The sequence below is a fragment of the Wolffia australiana genome, chromosome 13 (assembly GCF_029677425.1).
Source record: "Wolffia australiana isolate 7733 chromosome 13, ASM2967742v1".
Classification (NCBI taxonomy): domain Eukaryota; kingdom Viridiplantae; phylum Streptophyta; class Magnoliopsida; order Alismatales; family Araceae; genus Wolffia; species Wolffia australiana.
The window spans coordinates 14601935-14627751 of record NC_135847.1 but is presented as its reverse complement, the minus strand read 5'-3'; the positions used below and the strand labels follow the sequence as shown (position 1 = coordinate 14627751).

The window sequence follows — 25817 nt, the reverse complement described above, 5'->3', positions numbered from 1 at the left end:
GCTGGCGAGGTGCAGTGCCACGTGGAACACGTATGTGGAGAGAGGGCGCACCACGAGGGCGGGTAGGGCCAGAGGGTTCTCCACGTGTCAAGCGGTGACGGCCAGCTGAGATCGCAGGGGTTATCGGCTCAAGAAAAATAAATAAATAAAAAATTGAAAAAAGCGGTCGTTGTCGATTATCGGCGATCTTCTTCTCTCGTCGCGGCGGGAGCTTCCTCGAGGGAGACTCCATGACTGCGGCCTCCGCTCTCTCGCTGTTCTCCGTCTCCCCCTCACAAGAAAGATCCAAGTTCTTCGCCAGGAAGGTGATTCATCTCTCCTCCTCTTTTCTTCTCTGACTTTTTCAATCTTTTTCGTTGATAATCTGTTGTAAGATCTTCGTTTTTCCCTCCTTTGATCCGCCTGATGAGGAGAAATCTGCTGATTGCAGAGTTGGAGCGGGAGAGATGGATTCATCGTGTTGTCTGTCTTCGGAGAACCAGGAAGAAGGGAAGAGGAATCATCGGGAAGAAGCGCGTGGCAGGAGATCCTCCGCGTGGACGAGAAGGGGCCGAAACTGGCTCTGCCGGAAGGAAAGTTCCTGGACGCGAACCAGGCTCTGGAGGTGGCCAGATTCGATATTCAGTACTGTGATTGGAGAGCGCGGCACGATATTCTCGCCATTATGCTTCTCCACGACAAGGTGAAACGATTGCTGCACTTCGTTTGACGCATTGTTCTTGTTCTTGATGCGGCGTTCGATCTGATCTGATCGAATTAGGGTTTTAAAACCGGTCATGACTGAGTTTTCTCTGTGAAATTGAAATATTGATTGGATCGGAAGACTTGATTCTTCGTTGCAGGTGGTGGAGGTTCTGAATCCTCTGGCGAGGGAATTCAAGTCGATCGAGACGATGAAGGTAGAGTTGGCGGAGTTGCAGGATGCATTAAACCAAGCTCATCAACAGGTAGGGGAACCATCTCTTTACCATACTGTTCTTGATTGAAAATGGAGGAGATTTGAACTGGATGTTGGGTTTGGTATGAAGGTTCATATATCCGAAGAAAGAATATCATCTGCCCTTGATAAGCTGGCGTCTGTGGAGACCTTAGTCAATGAGAAGCTCGTTCCAGAGAGGAATTCTGGTAATGCGAGCTCTAGTAAGTCGACTAAGCTCTCTAGAAGAAGCCTGGACGTGTCTGGGCCCGTCCAGCCATATCACCCAAAGTTGAAGAATTTCTGGCTCCCCGTGGCCTTCTCCAACTCTCTGAAGGAAGATACTATGGTGAGTACCAATCTTGAGCACTTTGCGCTTGATATTTAATTATGAGAGAGAGTTTTCTTTAAAAAAAAGTGTACAAGAGAGAGAGAGAGAGGGAGGGGGAGAAAGGAAGTGTGTGTGTGTGAGAGAGAGAGAGAGGGAGGGGGAAAGAAAGAGAGAGTGTGTGAGAGAGAGAGCGAGAGAGAGGGAGGGGAAGAAAGAAAGTGTGTGTGTGAGAGAGAGAGATAGAGAGGAAGAAAGAGAGAGAGACGAAGGGGAGAAAGAAAGTGTGTTTGTGTGTGAGAGAGAGAGAGAGGGAGGGGGGAAAGAAAGAGTGTGTGTGTGAAAGAGAGTTAGAGAGGAAGAAAAATAGAGTGAGAGGGAGGGGAGAAAGAAAGAGTGTTTGAGAGAGAGATAGAGAGGGAGAAATATAGAGTGAGAGAGGGAGGGGAGAAAGAAAAAGTGTTTGAGAGAGAGATAGAGAGGGAGAAAGAGAGTGTGAGAGAGGAGAAAGGGAGAAAAGAGTGAGAGAGAAACGGAGAAAGAGAGTGTGAGAGAGGAGTGAGATAGAGAGGGGGAGAAAAGAATGAGAGAAAGAGAGGGAGAAGAAGAATGTGAGAGAGAGGAGGAGAAAGGAGTGAGATAAAGAGAGAGGGAAAGAGGGAGAAAGAGAGAGAGAGAGAGAGAGAGAGAGAGAGAATGGGAGGGAAAGAGGGAGAATAAAGAGAGTGAGAGAGAGAGAGAGTTGAAATAAATGTGTTTGTTTATGGGTGTCATATTTATTTTTGCAGATTCCCGTGGACTGTTTCGAGGAGCCCTGGGTCATATTCCGGGGGAAAAATGGGAAGGCAGGATGTGTCCAGAACACCTGCGCTCACAGGGCATGCCCTCTCCATCTCGGCTCAGTAAATGAAGGCAGAATCCAATGTCCATACCATGGTAAGAAAAATAAAACTTTACAACTTCAACCCCTCGCATTTTCTTTGGATCCAAAAGATTTTAACAGAAAAATCCTTTAAATCCCAGGGTGGGAGTACTCCACAGACGGCACGTGCGAGAAGATGCCCTCCACCAAGATGGTACACGTGAGAATCCGGTCACTTCCATGCTTTGAGCACGAAGGGATGGTCTGGATATGGCCTGGCGACTCCCCTCCAGAGGCAGCCCTCCCTTCTCTTCTCCCCCCTCCTGGCTTCAAGATCCACGCCGAGGCAAGTTAAAACCCTTACAAAAAAACTGACTTAAACCCTTTTTCCACAACTTTCCTGACAAATGGGTTTGTGTAAACAGATAGTGATGGAGTTGCCAGTAGAGCATGGTCTCCTCTTGGACAATCTTCTAGACCTTGCCCACGCTCCTTTCACTCATACTTCAACTTTTGCCAAGGGCTGGAGTGTACCCAGGTGAACCCACCTAGACATGGTCGTTCTGTTCTTTTTGTGCGAATTTGTGTGAATTGTTCGTTTTGTTCAATTTTTCGAACAGAACAAAAACAAATTCGAACAGAACATTGCACAGACCCGTGTGCGGTTCTTTTGTTCGCTTTGTGCGAATTTTGTTCTAGTTTTGTGCGAATTTTGTTTGTATTTGAAAAAAAAAAAAGAACAGAACAAAGCCTGTGTGGTTCTTTTGTGCAAATTATTTGTTCGATCAAATGAACAGAACAGAACAACTATGTCTAAACCCACCTCATAAATTCTATAACGTTGAAATCTTGGGTCTTTTAATTCATCTTCTAACTAAAACATGCAGCTTGGTGAAATTTCTAACGCCTGCAGCCGGGCTGCAAGGGTACTGGGACCCGTATCCTATAGACATGGAGTTTAGGCCACCTTGCATGGTGCTTTCCACAATTGGGATCTCAAAACCAGGGAAATTGGAAGGGCAGAGCACCAGAGAGTGTTCTACTCATCTTCATCAGCTCCACGTCTGCCTGCCTTCTTCCACGGGCAAAACCAGGCTCTTGTACAGAATGTCCCTCGATTTTGCTCCTCTGTTCAAGAACTTCCCTTTCATGCATCTCCTGTGGCAACACTTTGCAGAGAAGGTCAGTCAAAATTCTGTCCCACTCTTGAATTTCACAAATCTTTCCGGATGAATCAAATGCTTTACTTGTTTGAACCCCGAGTAGAGTAGACGTGGTCGTTCTGTTTGTTTTGTGGGAATTAATGCGAATTGTTCATTCTGTTCAATTTTCCGAACAGAACAAAAAACAATTCGAACAGAACATTGCACAGACCCGTGTGCAGTTCTTTTGTTCTCTTTATGCGAATTTTGTTCTAGTTTTGTGCAAATTTTGTTCGTTTTTGAAAAAGAAAAGAACAGAACAGAGCCCTGTGCGGTTCTTTTGTGCGAATTTTTTGTTCGTATAAAACGAAGAGAACAGAACAACCATGTCTAACCCCGAGATACTCTCTTTTTTTCCAAACAACCATGTCTAATCAGCCGAACCATTTGCTCACCAAACAAAAAAGAAAAATTTTGGGCATGTAAAGTGTTTTAGTTGTTTGAATCAAGAGAACTAAATGTTTTTCCAGTCGGCCCATCTGCTCAAACAAAGAAAAACCAATCTTTTGGGGTTAGCAAAATGTTTTATTACTTTGGATCCTGAGTTGCTGCTCCTGCGTCGGCCAAATAATCTCTTGCTCTCGAATTAGCAAACCCATTTTTCCCAAAACAGGAAAAAATTGCTAAAATCTTCGGTTTCAATTTTTTGTGGGTCAGGTGCTGAATGAGGATCTGCGGCTGGTTCTTGGGCAGCAGGACCGGATGATCAACGGAGCCAACGTCTGGAATTGGCCGGTGTCTTATGATAAATTGGGGATAAGGTACCGCCGTTGGAGAGATGCAATAGAACGGGGAGCAGAGAAATTGCCTTTCATCAAATGAAAACGATGAAAAATTTGCACGGAAAAAAGGAAGTAATCCCCAGGAAATGCGAAAGGGAAGCCCACTCTCAGCTTCAATCCATGGCTTGCTCTTTCCCCTCTGTACAGAGATGATTGATTGTCCATCCTCATCCTTGCTTCCCCAATTTTCCTCCTCCACTCCCCATTCATGAAAATGAATCTGTAAATTTCGGCTTAATCCTCTCTCTGATCTCGCGCTGGATCATAAAGGAAACCCTAGACAGCAGATTGAGGAAACCCTAGGGTTTGATTCCTTGCGAAAGGGGAAAAGAATCCACAGGTTCAAAAGGAAATTCTCACTCAGCATTTACACAGATGATCCTCAGGAAGAGGAAACACGGAATCTACAAGAGGATTAAGAACTCGACGAAGAATCTACAGCGCAGGTCAGCAGAAAGGTTTGATTCCTTGCGAAAGGGGAAACTACAGATTCAAAAGGGAAAATTCTCACTCAGTATTTACACAGATGATCATCAGGATGAGGAAACACGGAATCTACAAGAGGATTAAGAACTCGACGAAGAATCTACAGCGCAGGTCAGCAGAAAGGTTTGATTCCTTGCGAAAGGGGAAACTACAGATTCAAAAGGGAAAATTCTCACTCAGTATTTACACAGATGATCATCAGGAAGAGGAAACACGGAATCTACAAGAGGATTAAGAACTCGACGAAGAATCTACAGCGCAGGTCAGCAGAAAGGTTTGATTCCTTGCGAAAGGGGAAACTACAGATTCAAAAGGGAAAATTCTCACTCAGTATTTACACAGATGATCATCAGGAAGAGGAAACACGGAATCTACAAGAGGATTAAGAACTCGACGAAGAATCTACAGCGCAGGTCAGCAGAAAGGTTTGATTCCTTGCGAAAGGAAACTACAGATTCAAAGGGAAAATTCTCACTCAGTATTTACACAGATGATCATCAGGAAGAGGAAACACGGAATCTACAAGAGGATTAAGAACTCGACGAAGAATCTACAGCGCAGGTCAGCAGAAAGGTTTGATTCCTTGCGAAAGGGGAAACTACAGATTCAAAAGGGAAAATTCTCACTCAGTATTTACACAGATGATCATCAGGAAGAGGAAACACGGAATCTACAAGAGGATTAAGAACTCGACGAAGAATCTACAGCGCAGGTCAGCAGAAAGGTTTGATTCCTTGCGAAAGGGGAAACTACAGATTCAAAAGGGAAAATTCTCACTCAGTATTTACACAGATGATCATCAGGAAGAGGAAACACGGAATCTACAAGAGGATTAAGAACTCGACGAAGAATCTACAGCGCAGGTCAGCAGAAAGGTTTGATTCCTTGCGAAAGGGGAAACTACAGATTCAAAAGGGAAAATTCTCACTCAGTATTTACACAGATGATCATCAGGAAGAGGAAACACGGAATCTACAAGAGGATTAAGAACTCGACGAAGAATCTACAGCGCAGGTCAGCAGAAAGGTTTGATTCCTTGCGAAAGGGGAAGAGAAACCACAGGTTCAAAAGGGAAAATTCTCACTCAGTATTTACACAGATGATCCTCAGGAAGAGGAAACACGGAATCTACGAGAGGATTAAGAACTCGACGAAGAATCTACAGCGCAGCTCCGCAGAAAGGTTTGATTCCTTGCGAAAAGGGAAAAGAATCCACAGGTTCAAAAGGGAAATTCTCACTCATTATTTAAACAGATGATCCTCAGGAAGAGGAAACACGGAATCTACAAGAGGATTAAGAACTCGACGAAGAATCTACAGCGCAGTTCAGCAGAAAGGTTTGATTCCTCGCGAAGGGGGAAACTACAGATTCAAAAGGGACAATTCTCACTCAGTATTAACACAGATGATCCTCTGGAAGAGGAAACACGGAAGGATTAAGAACTCGGCGAAGAATCTACAGCGCGGCACCGCAGAAGGGGCAGAATCGGAAGCCGCGATCGACCGGGGCATGGCAGGAGAAGCACTTGAGAGGCGGCACCAAGGGATGAGGGGAAGAGATGGGCGGATTTTCCGTTCCGGGAGGGGGCAGGGAGAAGGACGAAGGGAAGATCAAGCGGCAGCTCTCGCACCTCATCGCTGGATCTTTCCCCTGCCATCGCCAAACCGGGACGAAGAAGAGCTTCAGAACCTTCTCCACCTTCACCAGATCAGCCGGAGATCCGCAAGCGAAGCATCTCCCTGCGCCCTGCTTCAGCACTCTCCCCGCCTGCTGCTCAACGCCCCCCGCGAAGAAGAAGAACATCGCGATCTCTTTCTGGAAAAGCTTGTAGACTGCGGTGATGTATCTATAGTCGTGTATTTATATTGCTGTGACGCGGACGGGACGGTTTTTTCGTCCCGTTTGCGACGTTGGACAACAACCGGGACGGAGATTCGTCATGGGGACGAATGGGCGGGACGGTTTTCGGCTAATCGAACGAAAAAACGTCCCGTCCGAGAATGTTGGGCGAAAACTGGGACGGGAATTCGTCCCAGAACGAACAGATGGGACAGTTTTCGTCCAGTCGGACGAAAAAACCGTCCCGTTCGAAGGTCGAAGGTCTCAGATAGTGTTCGTTCATCCCGATACCGGTATTGGATTACGGTATCGGGATGGATGCTGTAATGAATACCGAAAATCAAATTTTCGGTATCCGTTTTTTCCGATATCCTGATATTGGATAACGATATAGAATATCGGTTGCTACGGTGCCTATAACCGTCTCGATGTCATCATCCGCCTCCATCTCAGGGGGGGGATGACGATATCCGATATTGGTGTTGGACAACGGTATTCCGACATCCAACTTAGACGAGTTGTATAAAATTTAAATTATTCGTTATCGAGCATTCGTTAGGCGAGTCATTGTGCGGAAGAGGTTCGATGGGAGCTTTTTATTATAATACGGGGCACGTTTAATATCTACAGCTCAAACTTTTTTTTTCTTCCATATGGGATAACAGCAGGATTCCGAGATTAATATCAAACTCTGAATCCTTTATCCCATATGAAAGAAAACATAAAATTCGGGCTGTATTTATTGTACGAATTATTAACATATTAAATATAGTATTTATATGACCTGCTTAAATATACTATATATTTATAAATATATTACTATATCATTTAACAAATATTATACCTTTTTAAATATATAGAGCACGCTTTTTGCTTTCTTCCATAAGGGATAACGGGATTCGAAGTCTAAAACTCCAAATCCCCTTATCCCATATAGAATAAAATAAAAAAACTTGCACTGTATAATTTAACTAGGGTTGAAAATAAAATAAAATCATATGGCCTTGGATGTATTTAAATCATTGGAAATGATGATTGATCTTGTTTTCTTACTGTCGATACCGGATATTGATATCCGGATCCCGGTTCCGATATCCAGATATCAAAATTCGATATTCAGGATCCAATGTCCGCATTGTCCGTACCCCTCCGATATCTGTTAGCGATATCCGTCCATATCTAAAAGATGGATACAAACCAATATCAAATATCCGATATCAGATACCGTCCCGGTTTTTTTGCCGATATCAGATATCGGTTGTCCGATATCGGATGGATATCAGTTGGGCGAACACTAGTCTCGGACAATGGGCGGCATGGGATGGGCAAAAATCCATCGGATTCACTTTCGACAGTTGAGATATTGCCACGTGGCATCACTCTATCAATTTCTTGACATTTTTTCATCAAAGTCCTTGCTTTTTTCAGGCGCCCAAACTGACGCAAACCAAAAATAATTGTACATATTTCAATCTGCTTTCTCTCTGCTCCATATTTCCCTAAAAAACATTTCGAAAAAATGATTTACTTAAATCAGACCTTGAACTATTTTTATTGGATATTTTGTCCAGGATGAGAGACGAAACGGCTTTTCTCCGAACTGAAGGAAATTGGCAAAATCGGGACGCAGACGGGATGACTTTTTCGTACTGGGACAAAAAGCCATCCCGTCCTTGTCCCTACACTGATTCCGTGGACGATCTTCATCCCATCCCATCTATCATCCACGTCCCGGACGATCCGGAACTATAGTCGTTGTCATCCTCTCTACTTGTTGACGTACATTTATAAATTTTCTATTTTGTGTTTGACTGGGATGGAACATACACGGACCAGAATCGGACCAAACTTTAGGTGAGGTTTAGTCAGGTCTTTGGAAGAAACCCGGACCAAACTAGGACTGTGGAACCCTAACTGCAGGAGTACGATATGTCGTGTCCCATCCACGTCCACGTCCCATTATTTGATTTGTCCCAAATTGTCCCGTCCAAAATCGTCTAGGAACTGTCCTGTTGGGAAACGAGCACTGGTGGTGTCTCGACTCCATATGACATCCGGAATGTAAAATGATAGACATTCCAATGCATAGAAGATTTAAAGTTCCATGAAAGAGTCATAAAATGAGAATTTGGTAGAATCATCCCACGTCCCATCCAGTGCTTGAGGGCAAGATGATTTTCCCATCCGGAGACAAAAAATCGTCCTGTCCTTCATCCTGTAGATGAACTTTGATCTTGTCCAAGCTCTGCAGTCTCTCTCCAGAGACGAGCACTCACTGAGTGACCGTTGCCTGCCTCTTGACACCAGTATTGGTCGTCTCTATTTCTCTCTTCCTCGCCAGTGAGGTCATTGCCCCCCACTTGAGGTCGGTCTCCACCCGCCACAACATATTTTTCTCCAAATTTATATAATATTGTGAATTTGTGATTACAAGCGTCGAGTTTTAAACATAATTGACCTATTTAAACATAATCCACATTATGAACCCGTCATCCAATGAAGATAACAGCACCACTATGTTGTCATTGCCGTCATCGGGGAAGCCATCTACATTGTTTGTCGACATCATACATGGGCATTGACCGTTATCGAGGAACATACCAAAGAAGTCCATCGTCAAGTGTCAACGTCACACAGGGCATTGACCGTCATTGTCATACATGGCGTTGACCGTCATCGTCATCGGTGACGTCATGGCTGACGACGTGGACGGACAACGCTTTAAGAGAACGGTAAGGAACAAAACGGAAACACCACGGCTTTCGTCCCGTTTCCGTCCCGAAGGAAGGACGGACGGAACGAATAAAATAACGTCATCCCCCCACGGAACAAAGGACGCCAGAGTAATTTCCTAAATAAGAATAATTTGGCAATAAAATATCTTCAAGGGTTGACAGCGAAGACCACGTGTCCCCGCCAAAGACCGCTGATTTTTCCACTCGGTTTGAAGGATATATCCTTAATTTCTCTAAAGTTGAGCGTTTTTGCTCAATCTCTCTATCTCTCTCTAACTCGAAGTCTAAATCTCTATATATGAAGACCGACACGTACCCAATTTGGGCTGAATCTTCCTCGCGGGCAGGAGAGTAGAGGGCGAGCTCGGAGAGGGATCGGGAAGAAGAAGATGTCGACTTTCAGTGGCGATGAGACGGCTCCGTTCTTCGGATTCCTCGGTGCCGCGGCCGCTCTAGTGTTCTCCTGTAAGATTCCTTTCTCCTTGTGTTCTTGAATTGATCGATGGTGGCGTTTTTCGATGGGAATTTTGAGCTAGGGTTTGCGTTTTTCTGCAGGCATGGGGGCAGCTTACGGCACGGCGAAGAGCGGAGTCGGCGTGGCATCGATGGGTGTGATGCGGCCCGAGCTCGTGATGAAATCGATTGTGCCGGTCGTTATGGCTGGAGTTCTCGGGATCTACGGCTTGATCATTGCCGTGATCATTAGCACGGGGATTAACCCCAAGGCGAAGCCTTACTTCTTGTTCGACGGGTATGCTCATCTCTCGTCCGGCCTGGCTTGCGGTTTGGCCGGCCTCTCTGCCGGGATGGCAATTGGAATCGTCGGAGACGCTGGAGTGAGGTAATTAATTTTCTGGGTTTTTCATATTTTTTGTTTACTCGTTCAGATCTTGCTTAGATGGACGCGATGGATCGACCATTGCTATTTTATCGTCCGTTTGAATTTGTATTATATGTTACTGTCTTTCTAAGTAAATGAACTTAATTAATCTACAGTCATACTTATTTGTGTTTCAGCTGACCTGTTGACCCCTCGTAAGGGGCGCCCTGTTTAGTAATTCCATCTGCCCACTGTTCTTTTCCGTAAATCTGTTCTAACTTCGCTTAAATTTCGAAATCGTTTTGTCGATAGTTGTCTTTCTCAGATATTTTCTGTTATGTTATGATTTTATATTGAACACGAGTTATGGGATGATTCCCGCATAACAGTCTTGAATTATACGCCTTTTTCCTGGTTTATTGCTCGATCTTTCTTTCTGGTCCATGATTCATAGAAATTTGGTTCTTCGGGACCAGTTCCGGATCTTTGAGGAAATATTGATAGATTTTTCGAAAAATAATGTGCGTAACTGAGAAAAGCGATCAGATTGCCGAGAAACCTAATGATATAAGAAAATGTAAATGCACAAATTTTGTTAAGAGCTTCTTCAGCGGATTTCGCCGTTAGCTTACAAGAAAATGTAAATGCACAAATTTTGTGCGGTTACTACTGAAAATGTGAATGGTCTACTGTGGCCCCGTAATCTAGGATGATCGCTTAAATGATTGTCCTTTCTTCGGATTGTCTACACATTTTAGTGATCGCAATGTTGGTTTTCTTTGAAATTTTTCTTTTCATTCGGCTGATTCCACCTTTCTGAGTTTAGGCGATTTTGGTTGATCAGGCCTCATATTTTACGTTCTCCGTGATTTTTTTCTAATATTTTATTAATTCATTCATGACCCCACCCCAACACTATATTATCTCCCATAGTCGAGCATAATCTCATTGTGTCTGGCTGCTCTTATCCTTGTTCCATGTTCCTGGTTCAAAGTACGGTTCACCTTCCTTGATGACAATGACAAAGTCGCCATTGTCATCGCCACTCGTGCCACTAGCTTGATGATGAAAAACTCGTCATCATCATTGTCATATTTGTGTCAAACTGTTGCGGCTGGTGTGTGGCAAAATGTGCTTTTTACTTCTTTCTAAAATATACATTTTTATTTCATATTTTATTGATGTCACAACATACTGCACTTACTTCATTAAAGTGATGCAATGCCCGCTGAACTGGCCTTTTTTTGGGGTTTTCCAGGGCGAATGCACAGCAGCCAAAGCTCTTTGTGGGTATGATTCTCATTCTTATCTTCGCTGAAGCCCTTGCCCTTTACGGACTCATTGTCGGTATCATCCTCTCGTCTCGCGCTGGGCAGTCTCGTGCTGAGTAGAGTACATCTCGTTCTCTGCGTATTTTATTCGTCCTATGCATTGTCCTTGCTACTGGGTTATCATTTGTTTATCTGCCATCTTCGAGAACTATGATATTTCTTGATGATGTATTGTGTTACAAAACTGCTTGCGAAATTAACGCTGCAATAAGTTATTGGGAACATTTTTTTGTGAACTCCCTTTGCTTATCTCTAGCTTTCTTCAAAAAAAAAAGAAAAAGCAAAGACAGAGATTTAGGAGGGAGATCATTGACACTTTCTTTAGCCAACTCATTAAGTATTAAACGGAACGTCAGGGTAAGTTCTTGAGGGCTTTAGTGATCTGCCCTCTTTTTGGATGTGTATCGTTCTAGCCGTCATTTTTCATTAACTCTGGTATTTAGATGTTCATCTCGTGCAAAATTCTTTGAACCTCATGAAGAAGGTCGTTAGCATCTCTTGAGGTATAATCCCACCATGGCTAATACCCATCTAGTAAATTTGGTTCGCTCTTATTTCGTTATAAAACCTTTCGAAACTGAATTAAGTTTGAGGTATTTTTTATGAAGATATACCCGAAAGGACTGGGACAAATACCCCATTTTAACGCGTGTAAAATGAAGTAATAAACATGATCTGTGATTTAACCACAGAAAGTATTAGGATAAAAGGCATCGGCAACTGTCAATATTCTTAATTGTGTGAAACGAAACTGATTGCAGATCACCATGAATGCTTCTGGCAAACCAATACTAAGGATGTTTGACTTGTATCCTTCAGCAATGGAAGAAAAAACTCATGAATGTTCTATATTGATCGTATCTCTCAAGTTGTCCACTCGGAAAATAAGAAGGAAATATTGTGATCTCAAATTCGCTAGTATCAAAATTAATTCTTATCCTTATTGGCTTGTACACTTTCACGTGTCTGCCCAATGCAAAGTAGAAGAAAAAAACAGCCCAACGCACACTGATGCAAACATGGTTTTGTTTCTATGCCAAATTTTACGATTTTGTTTGGTTTTGTTTGATGTGAGGTTTTATCTTTCCCTTCATTTGTGCTCCTTTTTTAGCACACCCTGAAATAAGAAAGAAGGGGTTTATGGATTAAATCATTGGATAAAGGTTTTGACTGTGGAAACCAAAATTGGGAACTGTCGGTTTTGAATCGACACTAGTGACGAGCCCTAGGAATTTATCCTTTAATATATTCGCTTCTAGAGGAACATGATAGGTAATGACAGAATCCTGTCAAATTCTATCAATGACTATGTACTCCCCAAGAAAGATCCTCAAGTTCTTCAAAAGAACGTCCATGCAGGTCTTGAGAAATAGCCATAACGATCAGGTCAGTGAGGAAGAGAATGGCGAGAAGGAATAGACAGCTCACGACACCCTTTTGCCGCCTTATTGCGCCAGCGTTGCTCGTACATCCAGCCTGGTATCATATCAGATAATTATAAGAATAAAATCAGTTTCTTAGTAATCAGTGCGTTGGGTTCCATCACAGCCAAAGTATTTTAATTGTCAGCTTACAAAAATTCCAATAAATTGGGTTTCATATTAGTTTCGGATTTCAGATCATTTGCGCAAGGAAATAATATGTTAGAACCACGTGAGTTTGTCATTAGTTGGGATTGACTAAGGGTATCGTTTATTGGTATCATCTAAATCCCATCATGCAATAAAAAAATGCAGGATTGATAAGGATAACAGATTCCTATAATGCTTGGTGGGAATAAAGAAAATATTATTATTATTGACATTAATGGCAGGGTTAATGATGTCGAACGTTGTCGGAGACATCGTCCGAACCATACCGAGATGATGCTCTGATACCAAGATGATGTCGGACGTCGCCGATGATGTCGCCCGACGGGTAAATTTCCTACGGGGAATGTGAAACTATATGATGTGATGAACCCTAGGCGGATGTATGTGTAGGTCCCGACTTGTGGGAGCTTCGAGCTCTGGGGTGGTGACTATTGACGGTGACGGTGACCTTCTGACCCTCGTCGGAGCAACGACAGCGACTACTGCGTCGAATGGAATAACTCTGTTAGCGCACGCACGTAACGGACGGGCTCAACCCGTACCTGGGAATTCGGTCAAGTTGTTGTTTTCGATATACAAGCTCTCACCTAAACTAACTCGAGCGCGGTGACCAACATATACTGAAAGATGAAATATCACTAACGAGCAAGGGGAACGACATACCTCGTCGACGGTGGCATTCATCGTCGGTGTCTTCATCGATGCAAGGACCGATACGGGCATGCGTACTGGAGGCGTGTCGAGAGGTAGCATGGGGTAGCTCGACAGACGGCTGTGGCGCAGCGCTGGAGCGGTAGCCAGAGCTGAGGTGAGGACGACAATTATGCGAGGCGTGCGGTGGCGAGTCAGCTCAAGAGATCGGTCGAGCCCGGCAAGCACAATCCAACGGGGATCAGCAACGGCGACTCAATGGGCGGATTGCACCAACAACTCGTGGCGCGGCGCGAGCGTGGGCTCAATATGACAGTGGCAGCTTCAGGCAACGGCACATGTGGCGACACGTCAAGTTGAGGATTACTAGTGTCGAACCACGTGATGCTCAAGGCGCACGTGCAGTCAATGGTGATTTTGGACACTTCCGGGCGCCAACAGCGAACACAGTTGGCGAACCAACTTGTGGCTCGACGGATCCCTATGGGAGTGTGGAGTATAGGCGGCTCAACGGGCTCAGGCACCTTGAGTGGAGGGTGCACCGAGAGGGTCATGCAATCTGGGCGGCCGGTACGGTCCCGCGCGTGAACTTTGTTTGGCATTTACAGTGCCGCGACGATCAACACCGCAGGGCAGCCATTGAGCCGAGGTAGAGCCACAGGGGATGATTGTCGAGGGGTCAAGGGCTTGCACCATGCGGAGGCTGTGAAGGCGCTGCGGGGTGCACCGCTCAATCAACGCGTCGCAAAGGCGATAGCGGGTGTCGCGTTGGTGCCTACGTAGAGTCATGAGATACCGTGCATGGCGCAACGCATGACTTAGGGGGCGGCACTCGCAGGGCGCAATGCAGTCACCTGGTTGTACGTTCGAAGGGCAGCGGCAACGTGCTATGGCGGCGTCGGGGCCTGGTGGCGACGGAGATGTCAGTACCCCCCCCCCCCCCTGTCGTTCCCTCTTCTTTCTCCTCTCTGTTCTCCTTCCTCTCGTGAGACCAGAAACTAAATAAATCAACTTCAATCGATAATCTGGTCTGAGATTCTAGGGCTCCATCGTGCCCCCTTATATAGGGGCATGATGGTCCTTAGTAAGGGCAGGGGGGCCATTAGTAAGGGCTCTAGTGCCCGTACTAGGAGGGGGGTTCTTATACATAGGATCCCCCTTAATACAAAATTAAAATATTTTGACATGTGTTCGACGACACAAATGCGACAACACAAAAACACAATGTGACACATGATGGACACGAACACGACACAATGATGAACACAAAAATGCGAACACGATAAAACGATGAAGGCAATACAAAATCAAAATGCGAGAAAGATACGCCCATGCTTTCACCCAAGGTATTTGAACCCGGGTGCCTTTACTTGCGCCTTGGCGTGCTAGTTGGGCTGGACGCGAATCGGCAAGACTGTTGATGACGACGATGGTGGCTCCGAAGATGTCTCTGGTGGAGCGGCTGGTGCCCTCCATCAATTAAACATTTAGGACTAGAGGACTAGTCAAACTGGGCCAAACTGAGATTGTAGGTCTTCCATTTGAGGGAGGACTGATTGGCCAGGTATGTTTAGGTCCAATGGTCACACTAGACTAGAACCGGTATTAAATTATTAGGTATTAATTTAATATTTTTTTGTAAAATTCTAAAAAAATCCTACTCACTAGAGAGGTTTCTGTTTGACTGTTTGCGGGCACCCACTTGATGAAAAGGAGATTTTTTTCAAAGGCGAGCTGGGAGAACCCATCAAAACCTCTTGATCTATCGAAAGTTTATTCCTTCTCTATTCATCCCAACAGTTCTCCTTGAAGAAAAGGAGGTGTGGAGGTAGAAAGACTCAGAGAGGGAGATAGAGAGAGAGGGGAGAAGAAGGGAAGGGAGGCAAAGAGGCATTTGTTCATAGTCCACAAAACCGCCAACATAAATTTTCTACTTTGACTTTGACATTAACTAATAAACTTGACTAGACAGGGACAAATAAGAACATACCAGAACTGGACCAAACTTTGGGTAAGGCTTAGGTCTTTGCTAAAAGCTGAGATCCAATTGGGACCGTTAGATCCTAACTGAAGGTAACTAGAACTATTTTATAGGTAAAAAATACTTTCTGAATGAAGACTGTATCTTGGTGGATATTTACCTTCCTCTATTAGAATCATGACAAACTAACATCTCTATCAGACAATCATATGGAAAATTAGAAGATATAATTGTTAAAGTAGAAAATTGCCAATTTCCAATAGACTTTATTTTGGCAGATACAAAGGAGATCAAAAGTTTGAGCCATTTGCCAATAATTTTGGGTCGACCTTTTCTTTTTAAAGATAAATTATTTCTTTTCACAGCTAAAGCCACTACAGATAGAGGAATAGTGGAATTAAAAGTAGGGGATGAAAAGGTTGAGGTAAATATAGCCAAATGCATGAAGTATTCTCATGTAGATCATGAATACCTTCATTTCTGCACTCTTGTGGAAGAAAATTATGAAAATTGTTTCCACAAGAATCTGAGTAGTAAAAGGATCCCCCTGAATCTTTTCCTAATCAGATGGCATATGTGTTCCTTGATCCAAAAGAAACTTTGCCTGTTATTATTTATGTTGATTTAACTCCTAAACAAGAACATGACCTAATAAATCTTTGAAAATTCATAAATAAGCTATAGGATGGACTTTTGATGATATTAAATGATTTTCTTCTAACATATGCAGACATAGAATCTGAGGGAACTAGATCATCAAGAGAGAGTCAGAGGAGATTGAATCCTCATATGTTAGATGTAGTAAATTCAGAAATTCTTAAATGGTTGAAAGCTGATATGATTTATGTCATATCAGATAGCTCCTGGGTTAGCCTATTTCATATGATACAAAAGAAACTTGGAATAAACATAGAGGAAAATGACAAGGGAGAAGAAGTTCAAACTAGGTTGATCATAAGTTGGAGAGTACTCATAGACTACAGAAAGATCATTATCTCTTACCTTTTATTGATCAGATTTTAGGATGGACTTTTGATGATATTAAAAGTAACTCCTTCTAACATATGCAGACATAGAATTTTTGTTAAGGACGGAACTAGAACATTAAGAGAGTATCAGAGGAGATTGAATCCTCATATGTTAGAAGTATTGAATTCAGAAATTCTTAAATGGTTGAAAGCTGATGTGATTTATTCCATATCAGATAGCTCCTGGGTTAGTCTATTTCATATGATACAACAGAAACTTGGAATAAACGTAGAGGAAAATGACAAGGGAGAAGAAGTTCAAACTAGGTTGATCATAAGTTGTAGAGTACTCATAGACCACAGAAAGATCATTATCCCTTACCTTTTATTGATCAGATTTTAAACAAACTTTCTGGCCAGAATTATTTTTGTTTCCATGATGGTTTTTTGGATTATAATTAGATTAGTGTTCATCCTAATGATCAAGAGAAACCTAATTTTATCTGTCTAAGTGGAACCTATTTTTAAAAGAATGCCTTTTTGATTATTTCTTGCTCCTGCCACATTTCAAAGATGTATTAAATGCCATGTTTTGTGATTTAGTAAGTGATTATCTTGATATATTTATCGATGATTTTTATATTTTTGGAGCATATTTTGAGATATGCCTTGCTAAATAAAGTACTAAGTTGGGCAAAGTCTCCTTCCAGATTTCTGTTTTCTGTCTTTCTCCTAAAAGATTTTTCTGTATTTAAAATAATTTGGTACTAAGTTGGGCAAAGTTTCCTTTCATGGTGTAGGAAGGAGTATTCCGGGACATTGAGTCCCCAGTCATGGATTCGAGATAGATAAGGTAAAGATCAAAATGATCATGAACCTACCTCTTTCCACCTATTTAAACATCTTAGAGGGTTCCTCGACCACACTGTCTTCTATAAGAGTTTCATTAAAGATTTTGCCAAAAATATATAAACCTGTTACTAATTGTTTTTCAGAGGATGTTGAATTTTTCATTGTCAAAAATGCCAAGATTGCTTTTTCAGCTAACCAAAGAAGCACTATTTCAGGCACCCATTCTATAGGCTCCATATTGGAATCTACCTTTTGAACTAATGTGTGACACATCTGATTTTGTTGTGTAAGCAGTCTTGGTGTGTATTCCGTAATCATGAACGACATTTTTTTTAGTAATATTTTCTTACATTGTATGTGCTTATTTTCATTTAAATGATCAGTAATCCATGTTCTTAATAGTTAAAATCATTTATTGCACTTTTTGAATGAATTTCCAATTTATCTTGATTTTATGGTATTTTGCCATAATTTTCTGACATTAATAAAAATAATTTTAAAAGTCAGAAAATACGTATTTGATTACTAAATATTTTAAGTGATTTATTATATTTTTAAATGTTATTCTGATTTTCTTGATTTTCTATTATTTTATGGAACTTTTTGAAGTTAAATTCATAAAAAAATAATTTCATAAGTCAAAAAATATAATTTGAAATTGATTTAAATATTTTTACTGAATAAATTGACCTTTTGTACTCCTTGAAGTTTGTGACACCTTGGAAATCTACCATACGATTCAGAGGAGAGAGAAAATTGGATGGCCCAGAGTACTCTAAATTAATACGATGATATCTAATGATCTGGGAGTTTTGGGCTGAAATTTTGAGGGTATTTTCAAATTTCCCTCTACCCATCCATCATCTTAGATCTATAAATATAACCCCTCATCATTGTAAAAAAACATAACCTTGGATTTTGTTCTGAATTACAATTAGCAGAGTGATTTGCTCATTCAAAATCTTGTTTGGGTCAGCTCTTGTACTACAAGAGTCAAGTATTAAAGGAGTGAGTGACTGATAATCACAAAATTTTCCATTTACTTTCTCATTGATAATTGAGATTATTCAATAATATATAAACCTATACTCTGAAATTTTTAGTTACTCGTGAGTAAGGATCGTCTCCATAGGAAAAAAATTAAAGACTAATTATTCTTACTTTGGTGATCATCGAGATGAGAGGGGATAATTCTTAGTATGAAGTCAAATGATGAGAAAATTCTAGGCAAGATAATGATAATTTGAATTTGCAATGAACAAGTGAATGCAGGAATGAAATCAGAATGACAAGAGGCGTGACAAGAGTAGGGTGGAGAATAAGTCAGATATGATATTGAACGAGTAAGTGAACAGTACAATGATATTAAAACAAGATTATTCGGGGTATGGAGGTGTGTTAGTGGAATATGATCGTGGAATCGAATTATGGTATCGATGATGCCGAGAAAGAGCAACGTAAGGTAAAGATGTTTACCATGGACCCTTATGTTCCGCCATGATCATGTCATTTTGCGAGTCCTGGTAAGCCGCCCCTATTCTCTAATGCTTCTTCCCACATACCGAAGGCACCAATAACACGATTGATCGATCTCAAAAACTCACCATCTTTTAATCTGCCCTCATGAGTAGGAACCAAATTTAAGGATGCTTTTGATAATGATCCATGATTCTATTTATAGATCGAAGGGCATGGTTAGAAATAGGAGGGGGAAGATGAAGCAACCCTAAATTTTTTTTAGCTCAATCGGACATGTGGATCGTCAGATATCATGATTTGAATTTGGAGTAATTCAAGCCCTTATTTTTCTCTCTCCTCATCATTGGCACAAACGTTTCCTCTTTCTCCATTTTGGTTGAGCTATCAAATCGCCAAATACTCAACGTCACCTTGTCTTCTGTGTTCGCACACCTCGAAGCCACCACGTGTTCGTGAAGGGAAAAAGGAAAAAGCCACTTTTTGATTAATTGATTATTCCATGACATAGGGTCGCACCGCTGTTCGTGTCATTCACATTAGAGAAAAAGGAATATTCCCTTATCGTTATCTGGCATGGCAAATGTTTCTACATGCTGCATCAGCGCTTCTTCTTTTGTAATGATCTGTGATGGTACACGTGCGTACCATACGTAGCGTTGCAACTTTTGACTTTTTTCTTATTTTTTATTATATATTTTTTCAATTCTTGATCACCTTTATTGGGATTCAAATGGCTTTTTTTCCCTTAGTCCATGTCACCTCTTGCAAAAAAAATGTGTCAGTGTGTTAGACGATTATTGGCACATTATGGCTTTGCGATCGGCGATGTTATAAATGCTCCTTTTCGTAATGATTAGGTCCTTTTGTTATGCCCCCTCTAAGGACAAATGAAAAATAACAAATAAATAAAGAATAAATATGAGAATAATCTTTTGGGGTTTTGTGTAGTCTCTTCTGTTTTTTTTATCATTCTTCCTTATTTTAAATTTTAATACATGTATTTTCACATAATGGTTAAACTTGTGCTACCACTTTTTTCTTATGAGAATGGTGTTCAGGAGTTTCTTTTATCTCTTCATTTTCCCACTGCCTTTCATTCTAAATCTTGGGAGTAGTCTATCAAATGCAGTATTATACGAACATGTGTCTTCTTACGTCCACCAAACATATTTTCTGAGCCATCCATTCATTATCCCGTCTATGTACCCTTGGATTCGACATTGGCCTCATCGATAAGATAAAAATAGGGTTTTAATTTTTCTTTTGAAATTTCAAGGTTAAATATATAACTATATAAACCTGTACTTACCTTAGTAAATTTAGCTAGTAATGAGTATAGATCGTCTCAACACGGAACAATAATTTACTATTTTTACTTAGGTAGTGATTAATAATTTACTATTTTTTAAGTAGTGATTAGTCAGATGGGATGATATGCATATAAAATATAGAGTCGAGTGATGGGAAGATGCAAGGCGAGATGGATAATTTGAATTTTGGAAGATTGAGCGAGAACAAGGATGGAACGATAATGACGAGAAGAATGCACATGATCAACGTAAATTGGAGAGTCATTATGGGAAATGATGAGTGAGATGATGATGCACCAGTGTCGTGAAAATGGTAAGACATGATGGAAGGATATACGAATGTAATGCACTTGTGTAATGTTATAGTGAAACTGATCTAAGCTAGTCAATGTAAGGTAGTGATGATGTTGAGAAGAACCAATCTAAATCCAAGTTAATTATACTTACCATAGATCCTTACATTCTGGTAGGATCACAATAATATCCCAGTGCGTGCAAGTTCCCTCTCTTCTTTGATCACATACCCGAGACAACAAGATCAAGCTTGATGGATCTAAAAAACTCACTATCTCTGAAACAGCCCAGAAATGTAGGAAGGAATTTTAAGGATGAATATGACAAGGATCTATTGGGTCCTCAAGGCCTTGATTTGGATGAAACAAATAGATCCCTCACAACGGAAGACTTAAAACAAAATCATAACCGCATCGACAAAGCATTGAATAGAATCACTTGGGCACGGATCACATCCATGATTACTTGGATCTTCAACTAAGTCTTGTCGAGCTTCTCATGTGCGCATCATCTAGATGTATCCACACGGTCAATGGCCTTTCCTTATTTAAACAAAGTATACCTTTTGACGTCCAAAATACCATGCGAATTAATTAATTATATTATCATATAGATTGATTAAGGATGCTTGAGAAGGACATCTAATTATATGAATATAATAACACTATCTAGTCTCACTCATATGATGAGTGTGATTGGTTAAATAGCCATTAGTGTCGAGACAATAAGGATAGATTGTGAGTGCTCTGTAGCGGAAATAGGTCACTGGATTGATCCTTGTGAATCCCAGAATGGTATTATATCAAACTGTCAATGAGGTTGATTCATGTCACAGTTGTGTAAATGTCCTTAGACCTGAGACACAAAAAAATGATTTGTGGACAAATGGTTGTACTTTGATTATGGCCTATGAGTTTCTAATCATGGAATTATAAACAATCTTAGGTTGAGAGCATCAAGAAGTTCATGAAGATGATTGAGTTGTCAAGTTGACATCATCCTACATTGGTATAAGGGGAAAAAGGTCAAGGAAGAAGATGCAATGAAGTCTTTAACCAAGGTAGTGGAGAATAGTTCTCTGATGATTTCCAAATGCATCAGTACTATCTCAGATGACTGATTAGGGTTTGATAATTAACCATATTCCGAGTCATCCTAGGATAGTCAAGTGGATGTGGGTATATATGTACATGATAACGAATGACGGAAATGTTTCATGATTCAGTCCATCCATTTATCTTCTATAGCATGAGTTGTAGATCGACACCAACGAGTTGGAGACTCATCAAATCAATTGGGTTTAGTCAATCGGTCATTAATTAATCTGTATGGTGATTAATTTAATTAATTTTGATGGCCAATAAAGGTTATTGGGTGATAATCATAAATATCATTCTATTTTTCATAAAAATATTATGTATTTTATGTACATATTTTTATTAAAATGATCATAAGTGTATGTTATTAAGACTTAAAATGATTTAATGCACTTTTAAAAATAATTTCTCATTTTTATGATCTTAAGATGATTTTATGACATTAGTTTCATGAATAAAATAAGTTTACGTGTCATAAAATAGTTATTTAGATTTGTTAAAATGTTTTATGCATTTATGGTATTTTTAGAATGATATTCTAATTTTTATTATGTTTTGGTATTTTAATGGATATTTTAAATTTAACAAGAAAATTATTCTATAAGTCAGAAAAATATAATTTAATATTATTTAAACATTTCAAATAAAAATTGAATTTTTCACCCCTTGAATTATGTGTTGCACTGGCAATGGCCCACACAAATTGGAGAGAGAAAATTTGATGGGTTAGTTTGCTACAAATTGTGACGAAGATATCTAGTGATACAAAACGATGGTATTTATCGACACACGTGTTGGATCTATAAATAGCCCGTCCTTCTAAAAATGTACCCTTGAATTTTGTTACAAATTATGATTATTGGAATGATTTAATCATTCAAAATCTCGTCTCAGTTCATTCTTGCATTCCAAGCTCAAATTATCAGAGTGACATTCAGATCATGACATGTGAAGAAGAAACACCACTCGGCCCATTGGCATGTGATGATGAGGTTAGTGTGATATCATTATTTTTCCAACTGATTCCTTCATCCTTTTTCCTTGGTCATCATCAGTGATAGCCTGGGTTTTGCTTATCACGTACACCACCTCCAACTCCGCCACTCATCTTCTTGTATCTGTATCCATCTCCGTCACATTGATGATGGCAAAAACATCATCATTCGCCCTCGCTTGGACAATCATTGACATATATTCACTATCATTGACATTTATCTATTTCATCCGTTCCACTCCAATCATGTTCATCTTTGAAAATCATCACCTGCAAAAGCACCAACAAAGGTATTTTAATTACAATTCACTAGTATTTTCAGTTATGAATTTCTGTAAAAATTTCCAAAAATATTCTATCAGATTTGAATAAGTTATGTAATTTGGGATAATTTTTATCCATTTTTAATTATTGTTCATAATTTTCACAATTGTGATTATATTAAATTATTTTTAATCTAGAATGAATATAAAAAATCCAAAAAATAGAAATGAAAATGAATATTTTCTTATTCCATACTTTCTCTGTGAGGATTCGACCCTTGCTCACCCTATTTGTGGAAGGAAGGTAATAATATCGTTGCATAAACCAGAATCCTTAAATGACATATTTAACCCTAAATTGTGGTTCATCAGACAACATTTCTCCCATACTTTATAATTGAGAGCCAATATCAGAGATTTTCCCTACAAAGTCTGCATTATTTATTCCTTCCCATATTGCGGTTCTCATATCTCCACCCTAAGGACCGATCCCATGTTTTCATTATATTATTGATGCCAAGGTTCCTGATTAGGGTCAACTTCCTAACATACTTTGTAAAAAGTTTGAATTTTAGTTCCCCTTGAATCTCCAAGGAAACAACCCCAAGGATGATAGAGAGGGCTCATTTATCCTTTATTTTTGATACAGATTCAACTTCAATAGCCTTCAATAGCCTACGAACTTCAAGTAAATTTTGTTTGACCCACAATGTATAGTTAGTCTTGGATAGGATGGAGAATGACAGGAAATGAGTCCAGGCTCTTTGGTATCCCTCATCAGATATGATTCCTCCTCCCAATATATTTTTTTCTCTAATAATTTTTCTCCTCTTCTAGACATGTCTCCTTTTAAGGTAACTTAATTGTTGATTCCCAAAGAAAAAGGGAGAGAAAGAGAGTGAGAGGGATTGGATAAATTAACTAATGTATTCCATTCATCAAGCACATGATATGCACAATCAGTGTATAGATTCAAATTTTAAGCCTGACCATGGAGTGACCCTAGGGGGGTCGTCCAAGAAAAACCTCAACAAGATGGTGAGCTTCAACAGGTTAGTTACGTTGTCCCCCCTAGAGTCAAGGTAGCAGTGCACTAATAGGGCCATGGAGATGAGCATAAAGATGAACTACATGGTGGTAGTGAACATCAAGTATAGGATTTTGAGGTTAGAAAATATCATGATTACAAGGACACTAGTGGTGATGAGGATGTTGTCAAGGACTGATGTGCTATTGTACATGTGGGTAAGTGTAGATCATGTACATCCATGAGATTTTGAGAATGTTGCAGGCTTGGTCTAGTGCCTTGATGAGGACGCACATGGTCATTGTTGGGTTCTAGAGGTCTTGACATGGATGAACAAATCAAAACATTACGCAGTTGAAGACTCATCAAACAACATCATTAAAATTTTGAAATGAAGTACCTCTGCACGAATCACATCTGTGATTCCTTTGATCCTCGAACGAGACGCGTGGAGCTGCTCATGAGGGCAAGTGTAGATCATGTACACTCATGAGATTTGGAGAATGATGCGAGCTTCATCTAGTGCCTTGATGAGGAGGCACATGGTCATTGTTGGATTCTAGAGGCCTTGACATGGATGAAAAAATAAAAACATTACGCAGCGGAAGACTTCAATGAAATCAAATGACATCATTAAAATTTTGAAATGCATTACCTCTGCATGGATAACATCCATGATTCCTTTGATCCTCGAATGAGTCGCGTGAGCTGCTCATGTGTGCAGCCTCTAGAAGTATCCACGTGGTCCTCAACATGTCAGATCTCTTCTTTCTCATTGATGAGCCCCATTCAATCTCTATTGTCGTCATTACAAGTCATGATCGCATCAGGAGTGGAGAGGAAGTGTGGGAAGAAAGGAGAAGGGGAAGGCCCTTGAACAGTTCTAGATTGGGTGAATTTTGTTTGGGGCCTCCCCTTATTTATACTAAGTGGGTATTTTTCATAAAAAACCCCAGAACGTAAGTGATGTCAGACATCGCGTTCCATAATTAAGTTCACTTTCTGATGATTAAACGATCATTTGTGTGTGACCCTATAGGCGCATGTATTAGTCTAGTTAACACTTGAGTGGCCCAATAACCTTTATTGGACTTCCAAATTATTAACTATATCATCATATAAAGTAACTAACGTTGGATCGATTTAACCCAATTGATATGTTGAGTCTCCAACATGTGGGGTACCAAGCTACACCTCGTGCTCTAGAAGATATATAGGAGTATGTATCAACTCACTCATGGAAATTGTTTGTCATCAGTTACCGTGTATGCATAATCCCTCATCCACTTGATGCTCGTAGGACAGCTTAGGGTATGGTGAATAGTCAAACCCTAAGCAGTCATCTGAGTTAGTACTAATGCTTTTGGAAATCATTAGAGAACTCTTCTCCGATATTTCATTTCCTTGGCCGAGTTAGTACTAATGATAATTCTTACCCACTCAATCGTCTTCATGAACTTTTTGATGCGCCCGAACTAAGACTATTTAGAATCCCATGATTATAGACTCATTTGTCATAGTCAAAGAATAATTGTCCGTCCACAAGACTTCGTTGGTGTCTCAGGTCTAAGGACCATCTACATAACCATGACGTGAATCAACCTGATTCACAATTTATAATAATACCATTCAGGGATTCCTATGGATCAATTCAGTGAACTCTTTCCACTAAAGAGCACCAACTATCTATCCTTACTGTCATCACACTAATGGCTATAGGTCCGGCCAGACTCATCATATGAGGAGGTTAGATAGTGATATTCTATCCGTATACTTTGATGTCCTTCTCACGTATCCTTTGAATAGGAAAATTTAGAACACATGCTTAAAGACTAGCGATCTCTGTATTATAATCTCATCATAATTCAATAAGTCCGATCATATATTCATGGACTTTATTATAATCATCACATGTGCACTATAATGAATATGTTCTATCAATGAACATAGAACGAAATATGGAATGTGTGATTAGCTTGCTGACCACATTTATTTCCAATGGTCATT

At 40.5% G+C, this 25817-nt stretch overlaps 3 protein-coding genes across 4 annotated transcripts; 2 read left to right on the top strand and 1 right to left on the bottom strand.

The window, feature by feature from the left end:
- The first annotated feature begins 89 nt into the window (after positions 1 to 89).
- Positions 90 to 8228, top strand: LOC144711497 (chlorophyllide a oxygenase, chloroplastic-like). 2 transcript variants are annotated; one of them, XM_078585512.1, is made up of 11 exons: positions 90 to 305; positions 431 to 682; positions 843 to 947; positions 1029 to 1265; positions 2033 to 2180; positions 2268 to 2452; positions 2532 to 2644; positions 2994 to 3288; positions 3966 to 4989; positions 5067 to 5758; positions 5831 to 8228. In XM_078585512.1, the coding sequence occupies exons 1-9, from the start codon at positions 231 to 233 to the stop codon at positions 4128 to 4130; spliced, it is 1575 nt and encodes a 524-aa protein (XP_078441638.1). In that variant the 5' UTR covers positions 90 to 230; the 3' UTR covers positions 4131 to 4989; positions 5067 to 5758; positions 5831 to 8228. The 2 variants fall into 2 exon arrangements, with proteins under 2 accessions (XP_078441638.1, XP_078441637.1); XM_078585511.1 differs by having other exon boundaries at positions 5067 to 8228.
- Positions 5796 to 6380, bottom strand: LOC144711499 (zinc-ribbon domain protein). Its single transcript, XM_078585515.1, has one exon. It carries the CDS (start codon positions 6378 to 6380, stop codon positions 6033 to 6035), a length of 348 nt encoding a protein of 115 aa, XP_078441641.1. The 3' UTR covers positions 5796 to 6032.
- Positions 8229 to 9457: 1229 nt separating the features above from the next.
- LOC144711498 (V-type proton ATPase subunit c1-like) lies at positions 9458 to 11538 on the top strand. The gene is made up of 3 exons (XM_078585513.1): positions 9458 to 9616; positions 9707 to 9992; positions 11230 to 11538. The coding sequence occupies exons 1-3, from the start codon at positions 9541 to 9543 to the stop codon at positions 11360 to 11362; spliced, it is 495 nt and encodes a 164-aa protein (XP_078441639.1). The 5' UTR covers positions 9458 to 9540; the 3' UTR covers positions 11363 to 11538.
- The last annotated feature ends 14279 nt before the right edge of the window (positions 11539 to 25817 follow it).